Raw genomic sequence first — 11,970 nt, 5'->3', positions numbered from 1 at the left:
CTTTGAAGACATCAGTGTCAATAAACTATGGAATATTTAGGAGACGTGATAGCAGTAGCATGGTTAGGACATTCTTTAAAGAAGAGTGGGACACTTTTTAGAATTTTTGATTCCATGTTCTATAGAGAGATAGAGTAGGTCTATTGAGAGAGAGTTGCTCATAATGGGTTGCGCGAACTCTATAACAGGACTCATTTTGCACCCTTGTTTGATGGAGGACCCATTATACATCGAGACCTTTGATTCTAATACCTAGTGTAGTTTGAGGTTAGAGAAAGAAAAACCAAGCCTAGAGAGAGTAAACATAGTATCACATGGAACTTTTTTTTTTGGGACCTCCTATTTGAGTTCTATTTGTTCCAAGGACAAATGGGGAAACTTACCTCCTAGAGAGAGAAAATAGTCTTAGGGAGAGAGTATCATTAACATGTATAAATATTCTATGAATAATGAAACCCACTCTCTTTGGGCATTGTGTTTAACCCACATTTTTGTGTATTTGTGCTCTCTTCCCAAGTGCTCCCTTGCACTCTCAACTATGCACAAGCATGCTCTAACCTTGCAACCCATCCTCCTTACAAACCAATCCACGTTTTTGTGTACTTGTGCTCTCTTCCCAAGTGCTCCCTTGCACTCTCAACTATGCACAAGTATGCTCTAACCTTGCAACCCATCCACAACTCTCTTTTCAATCCTTACAAACTCCCTCTCCGTTTTGTTGCAATTCACTTTCATTTCTCCAATACAAGCTAAGCACTTTTGATTCTTCCTACTTTTATCTTATTGTTCTTACTTATTGCTCAACCCTTTTCTCAATTGTATATCCATTTTTAAATGCTAAATTCTTACACCCTACTCCTTTTCTCAATGTTAAGCTCCAAGATTAGTGTTTATTTACCCTTACTCCTAATGCTAGGGACAAAGTTTACCTTTGCTGGATGCCACTGTTTTCTTAACTTTCAAACTCTTTTTTGAACCCTATAACTTAAGACCTCGTAAAATAATTGGCTCCAAATTCTTTTGCGACGGAGATCTCCACTCATATATACTTCATACCTTTTCTGAATGGAATACCACTTGAGGTTCTATGCTACTTGCAAGTACATCAACTATCCTAGAGCAAAATATAATGTAAGAAAGATAAGCACCACCTTTGTATGTGAGAGAGAATAAGTGACTAAAAGGATTATCTAAATGTCGTACATGAAATTAAAAGTATTATTTGATGATATGAAGATTACTCCTTGGAGATCCATGTAGGAAATAAGGGATGGAATGTAAAAACCAGAGAAAAGGAACTCCAATTAACAATTTGAAATAACAAAGGAACAGAACCAAAAGGTGTTAACCATGGGAAAAACAAGACAGAACTTGGTTGTCACAAAAAGAAATCAACCTGTGTCTAAAGAACCCAGCTCACTGCCTAGGGAATCTGGGCTAGCAACCAAGGTGGTGGACCATGCATCTAGCAAATACCTCTCACGGTGGGGGTATTAGAAACCGTTGTAGGCCATGCCTTGTAGAAATGCTCTTGCCTTTTGGTGGTCGCTCTAGGACTTGGAGTCTCGGGCTCTCAAATGGTGCACAGGATGTAGATAATATCCTGTTAGATGGAGACGAGTGGTTGAGAGGGGAACCTAATGTCCTCCCATCACCAAGTTGCAAAATTGGGCAACCCAGATGTTCCAGTAGTGATGTTGGACATCGTCTCCGAAACACTATCCTTTGATGATGGTGTATGGCGTATGCGGTTGGGAGGCACTGCATCATAGCCTCAATCAAAGCCACATGTTAGCCTTGAATTCAATAAGCTGTAGAGGTAGAATTGAATCAAGAGGCCCCCCCCCCCCCCCCAAAAAAAAAAAATCTAGAAACAATGTGCCATTGAAGAGATTCATGTTTTTTTAATTATATGTGTATGTTTATATGTTTAATTGGTGGAACCAAAGCCATTCTTGGTTGTGGATGTTTATATGTTCATACGTTCTTTCTTATGTTTATATGCCTATAAGTTATGTGTATATTGTTCATGTGTTTATGTATATGATCTCTCAAATCGGATCAGCTACTTCGTTTTAAGTTGTTACAGTGCCTACTCCCTTGAGATGCAATTCCATGTTAAACAAAGAATGTCCATAAGCATATGAGTGTATGAACATATAAGTTGTAAATATATGTTCACAAGCAAACATGTGCATATGAATATATGACACGTATATATGCACATGAACATTTACATAAGCATATACAACAACATTTGTACTATCTTTTTATGAGAACTTTTTTTTGAAATGGAGTACTTTGTAATTTGCTACATCTTTGTTTAAGAAATGTAATTTGCTACATCTTTGTTTAAGAAATACACATATTGGGTAATTCCATTTTATTCCTTGTTCATTTTATATGCTCTCGTTTGTTTATATGCTCTCATATAATGATCATGTGTTATCATGTCTCATATAATGATCATGTGTTGTCATGTTTATATGTATGTCTGTTTTTAATTTTAAGCATATGCTCACGTGTAAGAGTAAAAGGATATATCTCCTAGTGGTATGAGTGCATCTAATTGCTTGCATCTCTCAGTCTCTATAGTTGCATCCCTGTTGACCTAGGTCCCATGGTCTAAAAGAACTCTTGGTCTTTGCACCTACATCCTGGCTGACCTAGGTCTCGTGTCTTGAAAGAAATCTCAGTCTTTGCAGCCGAAAGAACTGCCTAGTCATCTTGTCACCCTGATGTATCCACTGGGCCTCGGATGAGTGTAGGAAAACTTGACAACAAATCTCCTTGTCGTAGAGATCAAGCCATGCACACTTGTGTCGATCTGCGAGCCACTACGGGCTCAGGTCTTGCTCCCTGAGATGCTTGATGGAAGCCAAGTCTTGTATCAATGCTCTCTCAAGCGCTTGAAGGAGGTGGAAATGGTGTAGAGCCTGCTTTGCTAAAATCACATCCGCTGCCCACAAGGCCCATCCTCCCTTCGAAATGTCTACGACTACCTTTTGTACCTCCTGCTCCTGTGGTATCGCATGTGGAATGCGGATTCGAGCTCACGTCGAGGATGCTCAAGGTGCAAAACAATCAGGGAATGGTTGGACATTATGGTCCTTGCCAAAACACTCCCCCTCAATGCATCGCACAAGCGCTCGCAGAGAATTTGTCTAGCCTCTCTAGAAGTACCTCATGTCAGCATTGCCTGAAAGAGAATTTGAGGTTGCCTAGAAGTCTGGAGAGCTTTCCCTCTCGCCAAGGGTCTCTGCCCACAGATTGTGAAAATAATCTGCTCCCACGTGCTCCTCTCAAGTGCCAGCATCTCCAAGAAAGATGCTCCTCTCAGGTGTCGGCATCTCCAAGAAAGACGCTCCACTTTGCTTGTCCTCTCCAAACTCTAAGTTGTTAAAGTCACCTCCAACAATCCAAGAGTTTACATTAGGGAGGCTCACACTTAGTTGCCTTGAGAATGTGGGGCACTGTTGTCTACAAGCAAGGTTCAAGATGCCTATCTTGGAGTTGCCTGGACAAATACCCATTCATACTGTCCCTCTTGTGATTAGCTCCCCTTGGGTAGATATGGAAGGGGGGAGCTGAGATCGGGGGGGGGGGGGGGGGGGAGGGGGGGGATGGTGGGGGGTGACTGGAATAGTGACCATCAAAGCTGAGGGACCCCTAGAACCCTACTGTGTTGTGTCGACTCCTAGCACTCTGAACCCCTGCCATTGGGGGGTCTGCCTAAACAAAGAAGAAAGACAATGTGTTGAGGCACTGTTTAACTGCTTTCCTTGGGATTAAGGGGTTGCCTCACTCCACCCTCGCACGCTCACGGAGTCTAGCATGCCATTTGTGAGTCCTCAAGGCCTGCCTGCTAGTAGGCTTCTTGCACCCCACCCTGGTCTAAGCCCCCCTAGAAGGCTCTACCCAGGTTGTTTAGGACTCCATCTCTGCTAGCAGTTCGGGCCTGCATTGCACTCTCACTAGGCGAACAACCCTCCACTCCTAGTGGTGCTAAGTAAAAGCCCTTCCCAAATCCCTCTAACAATCACGAGCCAAGTGTCACAAGTTCCTGCATTGTAAGCACTAGCCTACCAGTCCTGAAATCTCAATGTGCTTCCTGAACTCTCCACCATCAAGAGTCTCAAGAAAGATCTCATTTGGAGGGGACTCTTGACACTGAACTTAGCGTGAGTCAAGGGACTCCATCATTTGCAACCCACTAACACTTTGAGGTGGGAACTCCAGCACTGCGCCAAAAGCTCTCCCAATGCAGAAGGATGGTTTGATACTCCTTGGGAGCCATGGGAAGCAAAGCATCACCGAGAAGCAAGGCACATGGTGAGTTGAATCCATGTCATCAACTGTGAACCCATGGTACTAGGAAATGAAGTGCAAGGCATTGAGGGGGCTCTGCTCCACAAGGGTCCAGGTGGTGTCAAAGGAGCTCAAATGGAGTAGGAAGACCCCACTCCCATAGATGGTAGCCTTCTAGATGTGGTCACCATCTAGTGCTAGGCTCACTTGAATCTGATTGCACACTTGGCTCATCGTAGGCATGAGCTCAACTATCTGGCCCACAACTGCTCTATCCTGGAGTGACTTGATTGCTTTCTTCACCCAATGCTTGTCTTCTAGGGAAAGAAGAACCTTTATGATTTGAGGAGTCTAGGATGTCACCATTTGAGCTCCTTGCACTAGACCGAGGGTTACTACCAGGATTCGAACCTCGGAGAGAACTAGCACAAAATCTATGCTGTTAAAAGGGAGAGAGTGCAGTGACCAAGAGAGCTTGGAAAAGGGAACAACCTGTCACTAAGAGATCTTAGAAAAGCTCCAAAGGTAGAGCCCTTCAAAAGTGCTCTAGCAAGACAATGCTGGACACTCGATGGCGCACTAAGGCCAACCAAAGGAAGATAGGCAAAAGAGAGGCCAAGAAACAACCGGGATTAGGCCTAAGGGTTGTATGGGTAGGGGCGGAGCCTAGGTGCTGACCCAACCTGTGCAACCTCCCTCAAACCACTAGCATGGGCAGCTAGTCTATCTCCATCAAGCTTCCAAACATAGCCAAGGGCTCTACAAAAAACTCATGGGCTCATTGAGATGGCATGCCAACCAGACACGGCTCTAGAGAGGGCTCCAGCAGACACAACCAGAAGTCGGATGGCATGGCAAAAAGCTGCCCAAAGGACAACAAAGGGCGGAAGGGGTTTGGAAAAGGAGAACAACAAAATAAGAAGGGGCGTGGGGGGAAGAGTGGAGACAAAGAAAGAGGAGAAAGGAGAGCATTGAGATGATCAGGGAGAAGCAACTGTATGTAGGCAGTGGACACCTCCGACCCACATCTTGTATATTTCAACACTACCTTGAGTTGAGGATTAACCTTGATAGGATGTCTACATTTTGTGAAAAGTACTTTCATTAATTTTTCATTTTTACTTCTTCCTATGTTTTAAAATGCTTAAATTAATGTATTAATTCAATTGTTGAATCACTTGCTCTAGGCATGAGTATGCAAGAGTAGATGATGGTGTGGTTGAACATGATAATCATCGGAGCAAAGAGTTAAAATTGTCTTATTGCTAGTTCATATGGCTCTCTAAAACCACATTTAATTACTTTTAAGATTGTGAACTCATCTTCAATAAGTTTAATTACTTCTTAGATTGTAAACTCATCTTCAATAAGTTTGTTGATATGAACATTGCAAATACGTTAAAGGCAAATAGCTTGTCATTTCCTTGTCTATGCAATCTTATTTCTGACATTACAAATGCACACATGGAGAAGAGGAGTGATACTTTGCACCTTATAAACTTGGGTTGCAAGCTCAAAAATCTCAAACCCCTCTCTAATACTCTTAGGAATGTTTTAGTACAATGTATATGTTTTAGCCATAATAGATATTGGGTATAATATTTTCAAGCAAGAGAGTGACTGACTATATTTTTTCAATTGCTGGGATCAAACAACACATAGAATGAACTTGACTCAAATGCTAGAACCGTATAAGACGTTGACTGCTTTACCCGGCTTGCATGTTAGCAAGGAATCTTTCACATTTGGATCACCATCAAGCTTAATTTATAATGCATGCGATCACCTATCCCTTTGAGATTGATAATCATACTTTAGGACTTTATGGAACTACATGTATGACCACCACAAAATGTGATCTCTAGCAAGTACATTGTTGTGTGGGAAGCACCTTCATGATGTTCCAGTGATGAACTTGTAAGGGCGTATTGACTTCACATGCTAATCTCCTGGTCATTGTTGGGTTGCCATAGCTACGGTGGCTTCCTTGTATTTGCCAACATATAGACTACCATAAGGGTCCTATAAATAATTTTGATGGATCTATCCACCTTCCATTCTTTGGCCTCCTCCACTACAAATTGGCCTCTAGTTGTTACAAAGTAGTCTGACCATGAAGCAGTTCTTGCAACATTTGACTCTCCATTACCTTCCTTCCAATGAATTTCATATCGTTATAGTCCTCATTATCGTAATTTGCTTTATTATCATCACTTCTTCCCGTTCAAAAAATAGAGTGTGATTGAAAATTTTTTCTCATTTTGCTTGCATAGCAGGTGTGTCTGTAGAAGAAGTAGAAGTTGCTTTGACCTTGCCGTTTACCCTTGAGTTCAAATTTCTTAAAAGTTTAGTCAAATACACAAATTGCATGATCTAGATTTTGGAACATTGTTCAGCTAGTTGGAGGCTTTCACACAAGCAATCTCTCCCAACACTTCCTTCACTCAATTGAACACAACTTCACAATCCTCACTCCATGTGCAAGTCCTCTGACTTGAGAGCTTGTTGAAGGTGTCATTTTCTATAAATTCGTTTACTCGAGTAAAGATAGTTGAGGATAACAACGCATCTATCAAGCCAATAGATTTTTATAGCTTAGTGGTTGGGAAGTTCATGTTAGTTGATTGAGGTAAGGCGAATAAAGGTGGGAATGTCACACACTTGGATTCTTGAACATGAGGCGTTTCCAATTCCTTGTGAATGTTTGAATCCGAATCCAAATTCTTGAACGCAGAATGAGAGAATGCTAGAATTCTTGACACATGGCATGCTGTTCACCTCCAAGCTGCTATGTGTTCTCCGTTTTTCCCCTTCTGTCTGTGGGTAATAGATAGTATAGATATAATATTGTAGGACGTGAATGTAAAGATTAGGCTAATTTGATTATAGTTAGTGAGAATTTGTGGAGTAGCATATGCACATTACAAGCACATTAACTTTGCTCCACCTTGTCTTTACTTCTAATACTTTGGAAGGGAGTACGTTCTGCAATATTAAGGACATTCTAGGTTTATGATGCATGTCACACAATCTTGCTAGCCCAAAACAATGTCACCAACTATGTAAGGTATTCAATAGTACTCGTAGAGCAACAAAAACCAATTGTCATATGGGCATTACAAGCACCATTACTTCTAATAATTTGGAAGAGAGTACGTTCTGCAACATTAAGGATATTCTAAGTTTATGATGCATGTCACACAAACTTGCTAGCCCAAAACAATGTCACTAATTATGGTAAGGCATTCAATAGTATTTACAAAGCAACAAAAACCAAAGTCTATCTTTCAGAAGGTCGAGCGCTTGAGAAAATCCACAACACCTCCAAGGAGGCTGCAATTAGGTGAAGAAGCTTCTCATAAGTATGGCCAATATATGTGGGTCACTCATGGTGACATTGGGACTCACCACCCATAAGAATTGTACTAGAAACCATAAATATATTTGAAAAGCTTTTCATTAGCATGGCCAATATATGTGGGTCACTAATGGTGACATTGGGACTCAACACCCATAAGAAGTATACTAGAAACCACAAATATATTTGAAAAGCGATGGGTATGAGGTTCACCCCCTTAGGTCATTAGTAATGGTGGAATACTCATCCTCAAGGGGTTCGACAACCTTGTTGTGCCTACTATGCATCTATCAACCTCGTGGAAAGCTTAACGAGTAGTAGTTGTCCCACACAGTGGTCATTTGGTAAACCAAGCATGTGAATGGCAACTAACCGTCAAATTTCAAAATAGAAGGTTTAAAACAAATTTCAAGGCATTTCAATTATACTATAGAGCACGCACGCGTTGCTATGACGCAACATGATTGTACCTGGTGGCATAGGTCCGTTCCTAGCAAGGGTGGAGAATGTACAAAATGAAGGAATAGTAGTTTATGTGGTAGAGGAGAGTATAGCCTAGTGGTCAAATTATGGTGGGCGGCCTCTAGCCATGTGGTAGGCAAATGCGGTTATCTTCTTTGCTCTTGTCCTTGTGCACAGTTAAATGGCCAAATGGTAGCCACATAATCATTCACCTCTCCATATCTTGCCAAGGAACTTGCAATTTCATGTTTGAGAGCTTTTTGAAGGTGACACCTGGAGAGAGAGAGAGAGAGAGAGAGAGAGAGAGAACTACTTCAATTATATATAGTATAGAGTTTTGCTTAAAGAGTGCACAAGTGCCCATGGGCATCACCTTCTAGTGTAGTGGTAAAGCAAGTGCTTTGGAATGCAAAGAAAAAGCATACGATTTTTAAAAGGGCATTGCGCTCTATTATAACTGATTTCAATAAATGGTAATCTGAAACACACGACTTAATTATATTATTTTAACTACACATGGAAATTCACATAAATGGCAATCTAAAACACACATTACACATGGAAATTCACCAAAAAATTTCAATCCTCCATTATAGCACTCCTCTAATACAAAATTTGGTTGAAGGGTTTTAAAAGACTATTAAATTACGGGAGCCACTCTATCGTAGTGAGTCTGTGGGCTTGGCAGCATGTCTGCTTGCATTAGTAGCATAGCTGAATTGTATTTACTTCCCTTTTTCATTTGCTTCGAATTGCTCTTTCTCGCAAAAAAAAAAGGACTATTAAATTGTCTCTTTCTCCTATTCATTTCCTAAATACAATCTATTAAATTGTCTCTCTCCTATTCTCTCCATGATTAACCTATGCTCTACCCGCCCCTCCTCTCCTTGTCCATGCGCCCCCCTCCTTGCTCCCTCTTTGCCCTCTCTGGCTGAACCCCCTCTTCCACTTCTTTGCCTTGGCTCTCCTTCCCCCTGCCTCCTCTCTTATATGTACACTCGCTTGGGGGCATAAGCTTCTCGAACGCGGAACCTTCTCGGACGTCTCGAACGTAGAACTTTCGGGAACTCCTTGATATTTCCCACCTTAATTTTTGCATCTTAACTTGCTTTTTGCGATGCTGCTCCCGCTAATACAAACTCTAACGCCCATTAAAACTCATCGCGGGTGGGCACCCGCCTACGAAGAAAAATGTTCTTGCATGTCTTTTGATTCATCATTCCTTTTTTTCGCGAAAGAAAAGAAGAATGGTTTGGCGGACGGTTTGGCGACGCTGCTTCCGCTACTACAAAAGCGAATGCCCATGAAAACTCATGGTGGGAGGCGATGAAGAAAAATGTTGTTTTGGGAATGTCATGTATTTGGATGGATGAATAAATTCCGGTTGTTTCGAAAAAAAAAGAAGAAAAAAATGTGAGAGAGAAAAAAAAAACAAAAGTGGAGGTTCGGCACCGAGGCAAAAGTTAGGGTTGGGGAAGAGGCTCTTCTTTGGGGAGCTGTTGTGAATTGAAGGTTCTTTTCACAGCAGTTCGACGACGAATTCATTCACGGCTTTTCGAGCTCCAAGCTCTGTTGCAATTCCGCCATGGCTGTCGTCGTCCCCCAGCCCGAAGTTAAGCTCTTCGGTCGCTGGTCTTTCGATGAAATCGAGGTCCCTTCCTTTCCCCCCCCTTCTCCTTCCCTTTCCCATCTCCTTTCTCCTGCTTTTGCTTTGCCTTGCTTATCCTTTTTGTTTGCTTCTTAGATCAACGACATCTCTCTCGCTGATTACGTCGCTGTCTCTGTCGACAAACATGCCACTTTCGTCCCCCATACCGCCGGTCGTTATTCTGTCAAGCGCTTCCGGAAGGCCCAGTGTCCCATCGTGGAGCGGTAACGCGCCTCGCTTTTTGGAACGAGCTGTTTTCCTGCGTTGCAGTTTGCTGTTGTTGACATTAGTGACTTCACAGGCTGACAAACTCGCTCATGATGCACGGGCGCAACAACGGAAAGAAGTTAATGGCCGTAAGAATCGTAAAGCATGCGATGGAAATTATCCATCTCTTGACAGACCAAAACCCAATTCAAGTGATCGTCGATGCTATCATCAACAGGTAGATGTTTATTTAACCAAATTTGCGCCCTGGTCCGAAATCAGTGTCCTGTTTCCGCGTTTGCAATATCCTACTAGCCAGGAATTCTAGCTTCTAAAATGCCACATATGCTTTATGCTGAATAGTTTTAGCATTGAGTGTTACTGCACATTCTCGATGTGTACCTTTCTTGCGATGCTGGAGATTTCCTGACATACCTTGACTTGGCTACCGTTGGTGATTGCTCCCTAGTGGCCCACGGGAGGATGCTACTCGTATAGGATCTGCAGGTGTTGTTAGGAGACAGGCCGTGGATATCTCTCCTTTGAGAAGAGTGAACCAGGCAATTTACCTGCTAACGACTGGAGCTCGTGAAAGTGCTTTTAGAAATATCAAGACTATTGCTGAGTGTCTCGCCGATGAACTTATAAATGCAGCGAAGGGCTCCTCGAACAGGTATCTGCCCGTACTTTGCCTTCTTACATGGACGCATTAGTAACATTTAATCTATTTTTTCATTGCCATCTGATTTCCTTTTATGCCTTTATGTGCAGCTATGCTATAAAGAAGAAGGATGAGATTGAGCGTGTGGCGAAGGCTAATCGTTGAGAGATTTTCATTTACCCCTGGTTTTGAGTTGAGTATCTAAAGCGGAGCATTTCCGTTTATTTGGAATAGCTGCAGCTTTGCGAAACTGTTTTTAAACGGAAGCCTCTATGGGTTCATGAGCTTTATCGGAATTTCAGTTTTTTAGTGGATGACTTTCATGCTTATCGTTCTGATCCTTTTAAAAATGTTGTATGTGTCCTTAAGTCTGCCACTACAGCCAATTGGATGGGGTCACATCGACACTGAGTGCGTCCTTTTAAAGTCTGTCTTGATTTATTATTCTTTCCTGTCTCTTCTTGTGTAAATAGATCCCTTAAACGATGCAAGACAAAGTAGGCACTATGGTTGGATTCTTTCTTCCATTACGCCTGTTTTGAAGTAGCAAGCTTTGGAGACTGTTGTCAGATTGTTGTTGCAAGCAATTTGCTTTGTCCTATTTGGTATGAGATCAAGGATTGCTAGAGACACGGTAAAGTTGCACGTTCGACTCGTTTGGAAGTTGTGTAAATGGGTACTCATGTGTAGGGTTGTGGTTACTGGTTGCACGTGTGACAGCATAGAGGATGCCATGTTAGCTAGTCACCCTCATGTTTGCTGAGTCTGTTCTGCATTATCACATTTTGCATTTTACCTTAGTCTTTTAAAACTCAGTAGTATGGTTGATGCAAGTTCTTGAGCTCCTAGTAGCATTTTCTGAGGAGCATTGTAATTTAGTTGCTTAGCTGAGGGAAGTAATGTGGGGTGAATCTTCGCCCCTAGTCAAATTAGCTTTGTTGAGGGGCTGAAAAGAATGGGACAAGCATGATTCACTCAAGGCAGCTAACGATAATTTATATTAGCTGATTTTCTGAGGAGCATTCTAATTTAGTTGCTTAGCTGAGGGAAGTAATGTGGGGTGAATTTGCCCCCTACTCGGTTAGTAGTATGCTCTCCTCACAAATGATGCCATTACCTAGAATAATTTAGTTGCTTAGCACATTTTGTCTTTTACCGTAGTCTTCTAAAACTCAGTCAGGAGTAGTATGGCTGATGCAAGTTCTTGAGCTCCTAGTAGCATTTTCTGAGGAGCATTGTAATTTAGTTGCTAAGCTAAGGGAAGTAATGTGGGGTGAATTTGCCCCCCTATTCAAATTAGCTTGGTTGATGGGCTGAAAAGAAAGG

General features: G+C 42.0%; 1 protein-coding gene across 1 annotated transcript; it reads left to right on the top strand.

Moving 5' to 3' along the window:
* Positions 1–9,618: 9,618 nt before the first annotated feature.
* On the top strand, positions 9,619–10,980 carry LOC147897856 (small ribosomal subunit protein uS7-like). The gene is made up of 5 exons (XM_087380498.1): positions 9,619–9,779; positions 9,873–10,000; positions 10,078–10,221; positions 10,453–10,656; positions 10,755–10,980. Exons 1-5 carry the CDS (start codon positions 9,714–9,716, stop codon positions 10,807–10,809), a joined length of 597 nt encoding a protein of 198 aa, XP_087236624.1. The 5' UTR covers positions 9,619–9,713; the 3' UTR covers positions 10,810–10,980.
* Positions 10,981–11,970: the final 990 nt, after the last annotated feature.

This window comes from Dipteris shenzhenensis, chromosome 10 (assembly GCF_047967505.1).
Source record: "Dipteris shenzhenensis isolate YYH24624 ecotype China chromosome 10, Dip_SZ_1.0, whole genome shotgun sequence".
NCBI lineage: Eukaryota > Viridiplantae > Streptophyta > Polypodiopsida > Gleicheniales > Dipteridaceae > Dipteris > Dipteris shenzhenensis.
The sequence above is the reverse complement of the archived record's forward strand: the minus strand, read 5'-3'. Positions and strand labels throughout refer to the sequence as shown.